Source organism: Saccostrea echinata, unplaced genomic scaffold (genome assembly GCF_033153115.1).
Source record: "Saccostrea echinata isolate AGI-Se365-2 ecotype Australia unplaced genomic scaffold, CSIRO_AGI_Sech_v1 ptg000023l, whole genome shotgun sequence".
Lineage (NCBI taxonomy): Eukaryota > Metazoa > Mollusca > Bivalvia > Ostreida > Ostreidae > Saccostrea > Saccostrea echinata.
In genome coordinates, this window is record NW_026889772.1 from 11,454,203 (window position 1) to 11,472,134 (window position 17,932).

General features: G+C 34.5%; 1 protein-coding gene across 2 annotated transcripts in view; it reads right to left on the bottom strand.

The window, feature by feature from the left end:
• The window catches only part of LOC133191191 (extended synaptotagmin-2-like), a 45,122-nt gene extending 27,258 nt beyond the window's left edge, over window positions 1-17,864 (bottom strand). For both annotated transcript variants that reach the window (XM_061326919.1, XM_061326918.1), the window contains exons 1-7: window positions 17,516-17,864; window positions 11,762-11,803; window positions 10,155-10,289; window positions 8,949-9,025; window positions 7,230-7,296; window positions 7,040-7,129; window positions 6,461-6,516 (exon numbers count right to left, since the gene is read on the bottom strand). In XM_061326919.1, the coding sequence (XP_061182903.1) occupies window positions 6,461-6,516; window positions 7,040-7,129; window positions 7,230-7,296; window positions 8,949-9,025; window positions 10,155-10,289; window positions 11,762-11,803; window positions 17,516-17,797 (749 nt within the window). In that variant the 5' untranslated portion in view covers window positions 17,798-17,864. The remainder of the gene's footprint in view (window positions 1-6,460; window positions 6,517-7,039; window positions 7,130-7,229; window positions 7,297-8,948; window positions 9,026-10,154; window positions 10,290-11,761; window positions 11,804-17,515) is intronic.
• Between the last annotated feature and the right edge of the window lie 68 nt (window positions 17,865-17,932).

Here is a 17,932-nt window from a genome sequence, read left to right on the forward strand (position 1 = left end):
GCTACAGATCTGTAGCTAAGGAAAAAGTCAAATCAGATGGGGATATGATATGGTGTATTTAAAACACCTCATTTTAATCTACTTCAGATTGAAGAAGATCGAGGTTCATCTGTAATTTATTGGATTTCTCACCATGTCGATCATTATTTTACACTTACTATAAATTTTATTTGGGCAGCCCTACTACATTGAGAGATTTTATTTTTGTGTTGGTCACATGGCCCGGGATCAATATTAGTTCAACTTGCACCGTCAAACCTAATACATAAACATAGGTAGTGACTGTTCCTTTGCCAAGTGCCTGGCACTATAAGTGAAAGTCACAGGTCTTTTGGATGAGACCTTAAAAACTGAGGTTCCGTGTCACAGTAGGTGTTGGCACAATAGAGAACCCTCACTGCTCAGTGGCCCTGAGTGCCGAGTAAAGGTCTAAATTTGAAGCCCTTCACTGGCATACGGTGATGTCTCTATATGAAAGAAAATTCTCGAATGGGATGTTAAACAACATACAATCAATCATATATTTGTGTCTGTTATACCTCAGTACACAGTCAAAACTTGACATCTCAAGTTTGATGGGACTTACAAAACACTTCCTAATGTCTGAGGGTTGGAGATACAGTATGATGCAATAAATATTCGTACAAAATGGCGGCGTGTTTACATTCGCGACGAAAGTAGGTCAGTCTAAAAATGTACATAAGACGTTTTCAAAATTAATAAAACAATTTAAACTTACCTAATACTTTATAAAATGTCCTTTCAATCTAATTACACTGTGTAATCTGCGAGGAATCGATCGGTAGAGGCTTCTGACATAGTCTTTTGTGATCCCAGTCCAGATGTTCTGAATCTAGTGGAAGAGGTCATACCTACTCCCGATCCTCCCCAATTGCGTCTGAAGCTTCCTTTTAATCAACAGACACAGGTTTACAATAACAATAAGATCTGGGCTCTGTGCTGGCCAACTCATGGTAGTATATAGTATTATTTCTTTGAAGGAACTGTTGAGTACTTCTAGCCCGATGCACCGGAGCATTGTCCTGCTGAAATATGTAATTTTCGGTAGGGAAATGACGAACTATAACTGGCCACAAGTTCTCATCAAGGATCTCCTGGTACTTCTCAGCATTAATATTGCCATTTACAGATGTTATAGTTCCCACACTGTCCCTTGTTACACATCTCCAGATCATCACTTCATAACATGGCTTACCATGTCGTGGTGTCATTAGATCAGGCATCCATCCCTCGTCCCTTTTGTGCCACACATATACACGGGAATTATGTCCAATCATAATTTTAGACTCATCAGAAAAAAATCACTTTACTCCAGTAATTATCAACTGTTAACTGTCTTTTTTCTCTGCACCATGACAATCGTTTTTTCCGGTTACCCTCTTTTACAACAACTTTTTTCCTAGACACATGACTTGAGTACCCATGTTTGTGAAGATGGAGTTGTACCGTGCGTTTAGCAACGTGATTATCAACATTTTCGTTAAATTTGTTCGTAATATCTAACAAACTGTCCCTTCTATTTGTTTTCACCAACCTTTCTAATCGGCGGTAATCACAATCTGTTACTTTTGGAGGCATGCCACTTCGTCTGTTGTTTTCCACCAAACCATGCTGCTCAATACGTTTTTCCACACTCAAAACAGTAGTAAAAGGAATTCCTAATAATTCTGACACTTTCTGAATGGACTTTCCTTGATCTAAGAGTCTCCACACAGCTTTTTTAACCTCATTAGATAATTCCTTCCCCGTTCTACCCATTCTCTTTTAGACCTGTAGATTTCCGGAAATACAGCAGACGACAACAAAATCACATGACCTTTCAATGTCACATGACTTTAGTATGTTAAAAATAACAAATGAAATTCCATAGCTATTTTTAACCAATTTTTATTTCAGCTAAAGCAGAGAACTTTTCGTCGCGAATGTAACCAGGCCGCCATTTTGTATGAATACTTATTGCATCATACTGTATTGAGCTTAAAGTACATAAAAAAAATTGAGGGACTTCCCTCACTATGTAAAACCCATGAAATTTGGGATACTGACATATGAAATACCAAAGTTCAATTCTCTATGTTAAATGAATATATCAATGTCATCTTAAGAACATAAAAATAGTGTCAATCTAATTCTAAGAAAAAAGTTGGCCATATTTAAACCTCATGCATTATAATGAAGAAATATGTATATCCTTATTCTTACATGCATTTTACCACAACAAAACAAATAATAACACCTAAGAGTCTTCATGGTCTTCATTTGCTTAAACAAAATAAATATTATAACTATTTCATGAACTTTATAATTTCCATGATTTTTCTGATTGCATGGATTCCATGGCTAGTACTACAGATATATGGTGAATGTATAGAAAATATTTCTGATTATCCGCATTCAGTGCATTTCTATTCGTTGTGGTTTGGAATTGGAAATTCCTTTTACAAATTTTTTGTGTATAATCACTGTTCACAATATGTAGCAAGCAGTTTTGTTCATTACATGTTTTTTGTGAAAATGGTCCTCCAACATGATAGAGGTTTGAAGCAGGAATTTGAAATCTCAGTTAGTCTTCAAATATTATACAGTGGCGCCTCGTTAATCCGGACGCCTCCGTCCTCAACGAAATCGTCCGGATAAATGAATCGTCCGGATAAGTGAATCACTTCTTAAAAGACGTACTCTCTTAAAGCATGTACATATGAACATAGTGGTATCAAATGTGAAGGCAAAGAAAACACCTTTATTTCACCTTGACTTATTGATTTTATTTTTATAGTTTTAAAAGAAATAATAAATATTTAAAAAAGAAAAAAATTAAAATGTAATTTACAAAATGAAAATTGGATAGGCAGTTTTATGTTGAGACTTCCTTTTCTAACACAGGAAACTTTACTCGCCTTCTATTTGATGTGTAGTTACTTGGGCTGACCAAATTTTGATCTGCTACTGTTTTATTTCGGTCCCCCCCCCTTTTTTTAATATTTATTCAAGCTCATATTAAGTAGAACTGTTCATTATCACCATTGAGAATGTTCAAATGACTAACTGCGTATATTCACTACATAGGGAAGTAAGTAACTAAATACTGTAATCAGTGTACGTATTGCAAACATTCAACGTAAACACAAGCCATATTCAGGATTATCAATACTTTTTCTATAAACTCTAAGTTATATATCTTGAAAAGACGTGATCGGCATTTATAACTAACGCCAGTTACGTATTTCTTAGTGCATTAATAGAAATATATTTTCTTGAATTATGTATCATAATAATTTGTCTTATGAAAAGAAAAAAAAAGTTTCAAATAATGTACGATCGTATTTTGATAAACTTACGTAACTCGATACCACAACGAAATCTCGTGATTTATTATTCAGTAAAAATTTTCTTTACAACTCTCCAAAATTCTCATAAATTTATATACTGTTAGCAATTTAATTAATGCACAGTATAAGCTAAATTCTTCGGGCTTTATAATATAAAAGACGTGTGTTTTAGCTGAGGTAAACACACGCTAATTATAGACGCTATTGTTTAGAGGTCACAGGTAACCGCCTTCAAACTGACTCCACGGACAATGTTTTTACAATAATTATCACTACTGCAAGAAAGGTGTGAAAAGTCGTTCCTCGAAAAATTACCGTCCTGATAAACGAGTCATTTTTCAATGAAAGATTGCGTTTTGTAGTAGAAATTGACCGTCCGGATCCGGAACGCGAATTTCCGGATTAATGAGACAGAATAACGTGGAAAAAATTGGTTCCCAAAAAATATCGTCCGGAAGGTGAAGCGTCCGGATTATTGGCGTCCGGATTACCGCGGCGCCACTGTACATGTACCATGTGTCGATAAGTTATCTGAAGAAATGTGCAGTGTATATGTATGTTTGTATTTGAATGGCAGTGTCTACACATAGACACCCTGCAAGAAATGAGGATGTAGACACTCAAATATTTCTATGGTTGTCTCTATACCTTGCACCAGGTAGGTCTACTGATTTGTCAGGGAAAAAAGATGGTAAAGTATTTATTTTTGTCAAATTTAAAAAAAATCAGATTAGTAAAGGACAATCACTTAATTAATATAAATACTATAAATAAAAAAAAAAAAAGATTTCCACAAGAAATGAAATGATGCATGTCTCTAAAAAAAAAACAACAGGAACACACCATTAACACCTGGAAAATCCCATGTATCCATACCGAGAGCTAATGTAAAGAGGAACCTCATACATAAAATAACAATTCAGTGTCATAATAATCAAATCATTTTATCATTCCACAATATCAAAATTTTTATTACGTCATGAAACAATGAGTTATTTATGCTTTTAACTGATACTGGCAAACAGTATGGGACTTTCTATAAATCCCTAATTGGTTACTGATGTCTGGATTTTGTTCCATTTTGAAAAGTCGAAATGTCTGTACATTATTTTAGCCTGCTCTTAACGTTAAATGTACAAGCATGTGTTAATGTGTGATGGGCATTTGAGCCATTTAGAGGGAGTCTAATAAATCCATTACCCAGCATTACAGGGAAAAAAAAAACAAGTACCAGCTCTGTTATATATAATGGAATTCACAAGTAACTCTGCACATTTTAATGAGTATTGATAGCGATTCTCTGTAACCACTTAAACTTCTTTGCCACGCATGGTCACCGATTTTGATAAAACTTTGCCCATTATTACAACTTGACACCAGAAACATATATCAAATAAAATTCCGTTGCTATGTGTCTTGGTTGCCATGGTAACAGCCAGAAAAGTTGAAAAAATTGAGATTTTCAGCTACTTTGAATCTTTATTAGGCCTTAATAAAGAATAAGAATAACAAACAACCATTCTCCCCAAAACCTGACACCTTGTTGCCACTTATGCTATTAATAAAGAAACTATTTAGAATTTATCTCTAAGTAAGTGGTAACTATGGGTACATTTGGAATACATTTTAGATGTTGAAAAATGCAGAAAAACGCTCAATATTCACTAATGATAGGTGTTAAATGATCAAACTCAATCAACAACCTAAGAAAAAACAATGAAAATATTTGACCTTAAGTAATTAGGTATTGGCAATATTATTCTAAAAATAACTTTCATGGTTGCCATGGTAACTGAGTGTTACCATCCAAAATGTGTTGCTAAGATTTGGTTAATGCTACTATCTTCAGGAAAAACAATAAATTTCATGACTGGCACATATATATAGAAATCCTTAGGACCTTGCAACACCGACAACATAAGAAAAATTGGGATTAATTGTTACTTTGCAGTGTAACCATGGAAACAATGTACCAGTTGTTTAAAGTGATTTTTTTTTGCTGCCTTAGGAATTTACTTACCTTTTATTCAAGAAACATATTATTTGACTCACCTTGAATAGTACTTATCTGGTAAAACTAAAGTTGAATATCATATATTGATAACGTTTGTTGAAAAATACAACACTGTTGCTATGGTAACCAAGAAGGGAAAATGTTCGATTTTGTTAATTTTATATCAATATTAAACCCTATGTGCCAGCTTTTTGCATCCAGTTAGAGATTGGGTGGCAGTCAAAATTGAAAGTCAGGTTAGTTGTTCATAATTACCAATCATAAAAGTTTTGGGAATCTACATACAAGGGTACGTATCCAAGGAAACAGAATATTTTTCAGATTTTTATGCATATTTTTTCGGCTTATTTCCATAGCAACACTCTATTTAAAGAATTGAATTTGAATTTTTTGAAATGTGAGAATTAGAGTCACATGAACATCTTTAAAAATTGATCATTAGTTATATAGAAATATGCTTTTTAAAAAGATAGGATTAGATTTAATCACTAAGAGAGTAAATTTAAAATCCCTTCTTGGTATTAAAACCATGGCAACCATTGCCAGCCTATAAGAAATATCATATTTCTTCCTTGGTATATGTTACAAGGATCTTTTGTCTATTATTTGCTTGCATTTCAACCTATAATTTTTTTTTTATTCTTAAGTATATGATGTTATAAAATTAAATGATCAAAATTATTACTTTTGAATACTTTGTTTCCATAGTAACGTATGTAATAGTTGATTTACCAAACATGTTTATCATGCATTTAAGACATCAAGCCTTCAACTTTCAGAAACAGTCATTGCCACTTGTTTGCTTTGCTGCAAACGTTAACTGTGGGACTCTGAACATGTTGAAAAATGCCATTTTTCAAACTTTAGGACATGTTGCCATGGTAACCATGTCACGTAGCAACCAATTTCTGCCTGATTTGAGTTTATGGTATCAAAGACTTTTATCATAGAGAGTTTGGAGAAATTCTGAGACTATGCGTGCCACAGCTTCTATATAAAAGTTCAAGTCGTTACAGAGAATGGCTCTTAAAAACTAAATGTCTAGTTCAAAACTAGACAAAACATATGAGGACTTCTTGCATTATGTATGTCCTACCTGAGACCTGGTAAATCAAAGGCATCGGCTAACCCCTTCAGGTTGAAGTCAATGGACTAAAAAAAAAATAAAGATTTTGTTTGTTAGAATCCTACAATATATTAGCTATTAAAACTAGTTATCATATTATTATCACAATAATATTGTTAAGTATGGCTAAAAATGATAAGATATGGATCAATACACTAGACAGACTCATACAACTGACTGAAATCAAGACCATACAAAGTCAAGGTCATAATCAAACGTGAAAATCATCTTCAGATATTAAATCCTTGTTCAAATGCACATGAAATGTTAAGATAGTCATAACATCTTTCATGGTCAAATCCTGGGTGTTACTATTTTCAAGGCCAAACTTGAAGGACCTTTTGAAAATCATTTTGATGTGAAGTAAGATGCAAATCACGATACACTACCCAAAACATATATAGCCTAACTAAACTCTCTGCAGGTGGACAGATAATCCATACACCAGTTATACAATATAATCTAGCCATACAACATAAATATACACATGTACAAATAAAAAGGAAAATATATGTCTACATTTGGATCAAGTATATATACAGTACTTACAGGGTTGTTGAGAAAGAAGACACTAATTCCTCCAAACAGTGGCATACGGCTCAGTAAAGGCTTAAAGATCACCCTCATGGTACCCCTGACCTATAATATGCATGTATGCAATAACATAAATTTTACTCTACCCTTTTGGTCTACCTGACATAGGCTGTGCTAGGACTTGAATAAAACATGTATGCTATACCTGTAAGTCTTTAATACCCATATGCATTCCTTTTAGCTTCACCATTAAGTCACAGTCACTGCTATATCTGTAAACAGATTTAAACATAGGTAATCAAAGATTACGAAGCTCACCTCGACGAATGTTATCTACATGTAAGGCAAATTTCACATCATATTTTTTATCTAGTTAGGGTACATCCCAAGATCAATATCCATGCAAGTTTGATTTAATTATAGACCTGCTCAAAAAACTTTTGACCTGTTTAGTAATCAAGAAAATTTTGGTCAGTTCCAACATCCAAAGCAAGTCTGGAAGTTTTCATCCTTAGATGCACCATCTATGCAAGTTTAATCATAACAGGCCATAATATTATATAGCTACTCCAAAAAAATTACCCTGGTCACTCTTCTGGAAAATGTACATCAGATTCAGAATCCAAGGCAAGTCTGGAAGTGTCCATCCCTAGATACATCATCCATGCTAATTTGGTTAAAATATGGCTAAAATTCACTCATGTGGAAAATCTAGGTCAGATCCAGCATTCGAAGCAGGTTGGTTAGTGTACATCCCTAGATGCATCATCCATGAAAGTTTGGTCCAGGTAGGGCTTATAGTTACTTGGGAATGAGACTACTCCTAAATCTAAACCTGGTCTCACATGTGGAAAATCTAGATCAGATCCAGCATCTGAACAAGTGTGGTAGTGTCCATCCCTGGATGCATCATCCATGCAAGTTTGGTCCGGGTAGGGTTTATAGTAACTTGGGAATGGACCTGCTTCTAAAACTTTAACCTGGTCACTCATCTGGAAAATCTAGGTCAGATCCAGCATCCGAAGCAAGTTTGGTAGTGTCCATCCCTAGATGCATCATCCATGCAAGTTTGGTCAAGGTAGGGCTTATAGTTACTTGAGAATGGACCTGCTCCTAAAACTTTAACCTGGTCACTCATCTGGAAAATCTAGGTCAGATCCAGCATCCGAAGTAAGTGTGGCCATGTCCATCCCTAGATGCATCATCCATGCAAGTTTGGTCAAGGTAGGGCTTATAGTTACTTGGGAATGGACCTGCTCCTAAAACTTTAACCTGGTCACTCATCTGGAAAATCTAGGTCAGATCCAGCATCCGAAGCAAGTTTAGTAGTGTCCATCCCTAGATGCATCATCCATGCAAGTTTGGTCAAGGTAGGGCTTATAGTTACTTGAGAATGGACCTGCTCCTAAAACTTTAACCTGGTCACTCATCTGGAAAATCTAGGTCAGATCCAGCATCCGAAGTAAGTGTGGCCATGTCCATCCCTAGATGCATCATCCATGCAAGTTTGGTCAAGGTAGGGCTTATAGTTACTTGGGAATGGACCTGCTCCTAAAACTTTAACCTGGTCACTCATCTGGAAAATCTAGGTCAGATCCAGCATCCGAAGCAAGTTTGGTAGTGTCCATCCCTAGATGCATCATCCATGCAAGTTTGGTCCAGGTAGGGCTTATAGTTACTTGGGAATGGGACTTGCTCCTAAAACTTTAACCTGGGACGCCGACGCTAACGCCGACGCCGGGGGTTTAGCATAAGCTCATCTCGACTTCGTCGAGGTGAGCTAAAAATGAGTCTTTTATTTAATGGTTGTGTAAAGAATGGGTAAAACTCCTATGAACATATGAAAAATGTTGCTCCTCAAAAATGAATATACTTGTACATGTACTAGACTAAGTATACATGTACATGATTTAAGCTTACTCACATGATGTCCAGATCTATGTAGATTTCATCTCTCCGCACATTTTCTGTGTAAACTTTGACACCTCCAATACGAGGGGGCTGAAAAGTGTTTTAAACATGTTAAAAAATGAAATATGGTTAATTGATTATAAAGGTTTGGATGATAATTGGGCTAAGGATTACATGCCCCATCCCCCTTTTTGAAAAAATGTCCCAATCAGACAAAAATGACCTAGCTGATACAAAATAATAGTACTTTCAAAGTAAAATAAGAGAAACGGTACAATGAAGATGAAATAAAATGAAAATGACCCTGCTTGTAATTTGTCCCTGTCATTGGATTACATTAACTTTCTGTGGATATAAAAACCTTGCTTACTGCATAATCTGTATTAACAGGATCAAATACCTAACTTAAATTCTTTAGCATGTTTAGAGATATACATTAATGCCAAATCAAAGTTTACAATAAAACTCAATATAGGGAGATACAAGCAAGATGTTTTAGTATTCTTGTCATATATTCACAAGTGACAGCTGGTATTATTCTCTCGAATAAGAGAGAGTAATTTGATAATCATGATCAAATATGGGCATATCAAATCAATAAACATACTCAAAATATCAAATTATATTTGAAAATTGTCGCAGGTTTCCAGGTGTTGGATACAAAAGCAAACAGCCACACTAAAAGTATCTTCAACATGTTCAAATAGACCTTACATAATTATGACAACACTTAAACTACTTCAAAACTTAGCACAGAGTACTGTTTCACTGCAGTGTTTGAAATAACCGTACACCCGACCGCCCGAGACGCACAAATTTTGCTGCTGACAAACAGATTTGCATGTATCAACGCCCAGCTAAACATGTTAAAATTTGCCATAAATTAAAATTCATATATTTGATAAATATCTCTTAAATCAACTAATAGTATCGGTAGCTAAGTGTAACACGCAAAGGGGTAGAATTGGACAGTCTATAGATTCGGGATGGAAGTTATGGTGATCACGCTAAAAAAAAAATTGACTTATTTTCCCAGGCTAGTAGAGTTTTGGCAGGGCTGACAACTTTCACTAGCAGTCAGCCCTGCATGTCTAGCTAATTCTACCATGAGTTTCAAACACTGTTTCACTGGCAGAGCAGTTTCAGAAAGAAATTCTTCCAACCCTTCAGAAATACCTTTACATTGTAGACATTAAGTTAGTCAGACACAGGTGCTTACAATATCTCCCAGATCTATCTTTGTAAACACAAAGGAAGCCATCTGAGCATGACTGGTCTGAATTTTGGGTTGGATGGAATTGGTCAGCAAGTCTTTGACATAATCGCCTATAAATGGCCAGATCTGGTCCAGTATCTGAAAGTAAGAAGATTAAAATAAATGGAAATCTGCTCCAAATGAAGGAACAGTATCATATTCCATGGTTTTACGTGCAGTATACAAATTTTTGTATTAGTACATGTATAACAAAACTTGTATAATTAAATTCTCTCAACAGCTAGATGAACTTGGTCTCTGATTGTGACTTTTTTTATCATGTTTCCTTAAAGTTACAATTCAAATTAACAATATACATGTACATACAATTGGGTCTACTTGATATAACATATAATATTGTACAAAACTTACTTAACCCTTCGCTCAAATGAGATTAAAGAAGAATAGATAAATAATTAATGAGGAACATCGAGTAGAACCTAATTAGCATTGTCATAAAGTGGTCATTATTAAAATTGTTTGATTGCTATTTAAATTCTGTATCAAATGTAAATATCAAGAGATCAATGGAATACACATACAAGAGGCCCATGGGCCACAATGCTCATCTGAGTCACCTTGGCCATGTTTTCATAAGATTAATAAAAATATTTCCAAGCAGAAGTAAATCCTATCTTTTCAGGGCTCTCAATTGTGTATAATTGTTGCTGCTCAAAGGCCCCATTTCCAATTCAAAAAGGCACCTTTTTTCCAAATTGAATGTGTTAATTTTCCCAATAGTCATTTCTCCCAAAAATCAAAGAAAAAATAGTTTGATATATAATAACTAAATCTGCTATTCAAATTCTTCTGTATTGCAAAAGAGAAATTTAGTGGATAACAAACACCAGTCCACAAACCCAATAAATCCTAATTTTAAAGTATAATGGATATCCCAAAATTTCCCTAAAAGGTTGCAATTTTCATAATCTTTAAGGCCTGGCCCCATTTCCAAAAAGTGGTGTGAGAGCCCTGCCTCTAGGACCATGACTTGAACAAACTGGAATATATACTTTGGAAGCTTTAATTCATATAAATTTCATCATTTCTGGCCCTTACTTGAGACGAAGATTTTTAAATGACCACACCAGATTTTCACCATATATTTCTTAACAATCTCCCTTTGCAAAAGGGTGTAGCCTTTCATTTAAATAAATTTAAATCCCTTTTACCCAAGGATGCTTTGTGGCAAATTTGGTTGAAATTGGTCCACTAGTTCTGGAGAAGTGGTCAAAAATGTGAAAAGTTTACAGGTGATAGACAACACAAGACAGACAGATGGACGCCAGACACTCTTTGAGAAAAGCTCACTTGAACCTTTGGTGCAGGTGAGCTAAAAAGGTGATATTTAAGATTTTGTGAGAGGTTCCACTTCCTCGCAATGTTGGGTGAATGTTTATTTTTTGCCTACAATAAGGAATTTACAATATGCAATTCAGCTGAAAACTAAAGAACTGCTTTTTCAACTGGTAAAATTACATATGTATTCCTCTGTTTATAAATTTGCTTTCTGATATAGGTTCTTACAAATTACATACATGATTACTATTGTAAAATATCTCAATCCATACCTTGTTGAACCATTCTGCTCTTTCTACCTCAGGAAAATGAACCTAAAAAATAAGAAGGTAAAATTACTTTCTGCTTCAACCATCCCCCTTTCCCTTTCCTAAATAAAAAAAAAGATAAATGTCATTGTGGTCATGTAAGATATCATTTTATGAATTCATGAAGATAGTGGCAACAATTTGAAAAGAAAAAATATCATATCTGCAATTCTGTGCACACTTTTGGCAATTAAAAAAATTCCAACTGTGACAAATATAATGAAGGACTTGTACCTGTCACGTATGCCTCTTAATCAATCATTGAGATTAAACATACAAAGCTCTCTTTGACAAGGAGAAATAACCTAATTTACTCCATTACTTCACCTAAAAGAACCAGAAAATGACAATTTTTAAATAGCAAGGTATGATTTAAATCTCCAGAGGGCAGAGGATAAATGGTGTGGGTGGAATTATTTACATAATTTAATCTCAGAAATTTTAACACACACCCTATATAATATAGACAGCTGTGTGGCAAAATCACTGAACCAGTACAGCCTGCCTGTGTGTATTGGATGATTCATCAAAACTGTGCTTTTCTTTTATACTGATAACATACATTAATAAAACATCAAACAAAAACATTACCAGTAATAGTTTATAGTCTTTATAGTCCTTTCTAAAATAATATACACACCACAGGCACTTAATGTTTCTGCAATATTTTTTTAACTCATAGTATAATAACACAACTTACACAAGGTATCTAACTCTGAATTACATGAAGTACCCCCCCCCCTCCCCCCTCCAGAATTGCAGTCATTTACACTTTCAGAGAAAAGCACTGGCAAACTGTTTATTAATACCATTGTCTTCTACAATAATTTATCTATATAAGGCATCCTTGTCTTTATTTTCTATTTTCTTCATAAACAGTGTCAAAACTCTGCTCGCCAACTGGAACATGTATTATTATACTATCCAGGGATAGACATTAACTTTCAGATTCACTTGCCCTTTGGGCAAGTGATCTCAAACTTTGACTTGTCCGAATGCAAAACTTGGTTGCCCCAAATTAGGCAAGAACATAAGAAGAAAAAATTAATTTCTGTAAACGTTACGATAAGAAAAATGTGATCAAATACCAGCTACAAGTCAATGAAAAAAAATTGATGCTGCATTTGTACATAAATTTATACCACTGTACTTGTAAATTTAACCTTTTAACACACACTGCCATGCAGCAATACCCCTTTCCTTTTAATTTCCTTTTCATAAAATTTATATTTTTAAACAAATTATTTCGGTAGGCTACGAAACATACATCTTTATCCTGATCATGATACATTGAGTTACACTGTACTTACATTTTGTGAATGAATAAATAGTCTAATTTCCTAATAAGATGTTAACAAAATTTTGGTAGATGTAGAGCATAATTATTATATACTACGAAGGAAAATAACAAACCCGATTTTTAAATGAATGGTATAATCCAGAAACACTATCAAGGAAGTCCGAATGCAAAACATTGTCAATAAGGTGCGTGGCGGGAATCAAGTGTTCAATTTATTGTTTTATTTATAAATTAATGTAAACTAAATAAATATGTGCATTTCTATGAAAAAAATTTACTTGCCCAATTGGACAAGTACGTCTACAATTTCACTTGCCCGAACTGAGAATTTGCTTGTCCCGGGCAATTGGACAACCGTTAATGTCGATCCCTGCTATCATGACTATGGATTAAAAAAAACTTAATTACAGAAACAAGTGCCTGTCATATATTATATATCACTTATTCTATGTCCCTCTCTTACTTTCTATAATAATTTCTTTGCCAAAATTTTGGTCCCATGTACATAAAAAATTACACTGGGTAAGAAAAAATGAAAACTTTGCAATCATAAATTTTATAAAACAGCTAGTCAAATATATACCATTGTATAAATTGATGTTCTAAACAATATATACTTTGATCTTTGAGTGTTTTAAAATGTTCGATTTCATTACCGTAAAATCTTTTTTAACCACCCCTACCCCTATAAGCACCCCCTAGACCTTTTTCAATCGTCGGGCAAAAAGGGCTCCCTGTGATTACAAATATCTTTGTAAAAATGAAAGCCTCGACTACAAGAATCATATCAAAAGTCTGCCATAATTTGAAGAAAGAGAAAATGAAACTTAGTAATTGGTTAATTCGCATGTAAAGTATTCCTGAAAGTGAAAGATTCTTAGAACGACCTAATCATTATGTATTAGTTACCTATGTTTGTTCTCCTTGTGGGATATATTCTCTAATTTTTTTGGTGGAAAAATAAATCATTGAGCATAATTTGAGTGGATTATCTTATGGGAAAGGAAAGTATGACTATTATTTGGTGGTTCTCTGAATATTACTTTTTTTTCAAAAGATTTAAATTAAAAGTTAAATATGACATTAAATATTATAACAAGAATACCAAAATAACCGCCCCTCTATTCACAATTTTCTAAGCACCTGGGGTGGTTAAAAAGGATTTTAGGCATGCATAAAAAATGTCATCAAATAATATCACCAGATTTAACATTGTTTAAACCATCATAAAGAAATTCAATACACAAGTGTAGGTAACATGTACTTATCATTTCAATCTGGAGGACTTCACCTTGATAGCAACTGATCCGCTGATGTTAATTAGAAGCACTCATTAAGTGCAGTTTACATTAAGTGCAGTTGATTAATTGATTGTACATGTGCCTGCAGTTTTACTAGTTCACTCAAATTGAGCAACAGCCAAATAAGCTGTTCTACTGTCTAAGCTACAACCACACAAGTTTACCTACTAATTGAGCCATACAAGCTTATCTACTGATTGAGCCACACAAGCTTATCTACTGATTGAGCCACACAAGCTTATCTACTGATTGAGCCACACAAGCTTATCTACTGATTGAGCCACACAAGCTTATCTACTGATTGAGCCACACAAGCTTATCTACTGATTGAGCCCACACAAGCTTATCTACTGATTGAGCCACACAAGTTTACCTACTAATTGAGCCATACAAGCTTATCTACTGATTGAGTCACACAAGCTTATCTACTGATTGAGCCACACAATCTTATCTACTGATTGAGCCACACAAGCTTATGTACTGATTGAGCCACACAAGCTTATCTACTGATTGATCCACACAAGCTTATAAATCTACTTATTGAGCCACACCAGAGTTGTGGAAAACTTTTTCAGATAGCCAGTCAATCGGACTGGAAAGAAGACAAAATAAGCCGGTCCGAAGCGATTTTTGCCGGTCCAAAATAGTAAGTCGCAAAATAAAAAAAAATCATAACATTTATTTACTTCATTACACATGAAGCCTTTATTTACTTCATTACACATGAAGCCCAGCCTTAATAATTTTGCCGATATATAGAAAACTCTAGAAAATATAGCTAATGTATGATTGTGCCTTCTCAATAATAACGTATGATGACGTTTTGTTTTTTTTTTAATTTGCCTGTCAAGGATATTTGGGTTGTGCCCCACAACTAAAAATGTTTGGCTGTGCCCCCCCCCCCCCCCCAACTGAAAATGCTTACTGCCTGATCCTTGAGAACATGACAACAAACTGACATTTATCAATACTTGTACCGAATTGAATGTTTCACTGGATTGCTGGCTATATGAATAATGCCCAAATAATCTCTTTGTTACATTAGTTGTATATCAAACTAAACATTCTAAACAACTATGTACTAATGGCTTGATATCTACAGAAAAGGTATCATTTGATATTAAATTGAAAATTTAAATATATACATTGTTCCTACCTCTGTCTTAAGTTTTGGTATTGTTTCTATTGTTACTTATTCCCAAGACCCCCCTCCCAGTTTTTCCTCTCTTCAATCTTTTGGAAAAGCTGTAGTATGCTTGCCATTTCATATTTTCTTATGGTTTGAGTTTCGATGACAGATCCTGTGGTTTGAATTAAATTGTATTGCATTTTTTTCTGCATTTTAATTAACAATTTACTATCAATATATATCTTTGTTTTTAAATATATCCTTTCGTGATTCAACCAGATATATCAAAACATGTTTGAAGAGCTGTAAAATTAGGAAACTTACTAGCCTTCAACATTTTAATTTGAGTAAGTCAAGATTAGGTAAGCCTTACTCAGTTTTATAGCGTACAACAGAAGTACGTCTCAAGTAAACCCGACTCAACTGGAGTTTAAACCCGGCTTACGTGATCCGCGGATCAGCGGCTGAGCTGTACTTATCTGAGCCATAGGTACGCAACCGGCCATTGGTCACACAGAACAAATGCTTTACTGACTAAGCAATACAAGGCAAACATAAGCAACAGAGGACTCATACTCCTTCCTGAGCCACACATGGCAAGTGCTCTACTGACTGGGCCATCACTGACAAATGCACACTATATGGCTGCAGGTCACATGTACCAATAAGCGATGACCAAAAGACATTATTGTTGTAATTAGTCATTACCTGTAGATACATGCATATTTCACTACTTCATGTGCATACCAATATTTGTATTAATCAATACACGAAGTAAGTCATGACTTCTTTATTTCTTTAATCTTATGGACAGAGAATCACTTTTCATAGGAACTGTTTCTCAAAGTTAAAGTGGTTTTTAGTACAATCTTTAATGTAAATTCCTAAGTTCAACTACAATGTAATTATCTTCTCTGAAATATCATACAGTACAGTAAACAGGTCCAGCACAATCTCTTGATTAAGCTATATAGCTTGAAATAGCTATATAGCTTTAATAAGCTATTCAAAATAGCTTGATAAAGCTATTTAAATGCAGGTTTTCCCAAAAATGTTATTTGTACAAAATAGACAAAAAGTCGCAAGTATTTGACTATTCATATATGTAATATGGGTTATCAAATCAACAACCAAAATCAAAGATAGTTCTAACATTGCAGCATTTGAATACTTTTGTACTTTTAAGCAAAAGATGAATTTCCATTGTTTGGGTAACTGTACACTACCTTGTGTGCGTTGAGGCATGGATAAGTACGATTGCTTCTCATTGTACTGAATTATTACCAATCAATTATCTTGTTGACCATAATTGACCTCCTTTATAATTTCATTGAAGAAGTAACTGTATCAATTGCTTTATATAGCCCCAAAACTTTTAGAACTTTGAGTACAAAGTCTCTTAAGGAGACGCAATTTGATGAGTGATTTTTACATCCATTATTTTCATAAGAGTTCAAGGTTGAATATCATCACTGCACCAAGGTGCGACTTTTTGTGCATACTTGGAAAATTACACATTTGAGAAAAAAGTGTGATAAAATAGCTAAATCAAGCTATTCTGAATAGCTTAATAAAGCTATATAGCTAAATCAAGCTATACAGCTTAATCAAGAGATTGTGCCGGACCTGGTAAATTCTTATTCAGCACTTATAAATACCTTACTCCTTGGTAAATTAACTCATTGGATTAGAACCTCCATGTTTGCAACATTGAGTTGGGTGGCATTGCAATTTTTGATAACTGTCAGCATTGAAATATAGCATTTTAAAAATAATTAATCTTCCTTGACTTTTACTTCAACAGATCTATATCAAAATTAAGAATATTCTTGCTTATAAATCGCTTTTTCTAACTGTATAGTCTCGATCTACACCAAGCACATGGTTGACTGATGTTTTCTTAGTTTACGGTTTCATGCACAAACGTAATCCTGTCAGTATGCGACCGGTAATAGTCTGATCTATCTTGACCATTTTGCATTACTTACCCAAGATGGCAAATCTTCCACACGAGCTAAAATAGCTTTCTGTTCATCTCTTGCAGTGTCTTGCCGAATTTCTATCTGTAATTTCTTGCGCTGACCCTGACGTTCTTTCCACACATATAAAACCAACCCGATCAGCAGCCAACTGGGGCTGAAGTTGAAGTAACCAGACAGCCAAACTCCAACTGCAACTCCTGCAAGCTTGAAATATTTTAGGACAACATTCACGAGCTGAGTTTCCTCGATTCCCGATTTTCTCTGCGATTTCGGTGGTGTATCCGACATCGTAAAATAGAACTTTTATATGCCTTTTTTACAATCACTCGTCTGTAATAACCCTGCACATCAACTTCATATCAGACAACCCACCTGAACGGACGAGTCTACTGCCTTCTAAGGGGTTATCAAAACAAGTCTGAA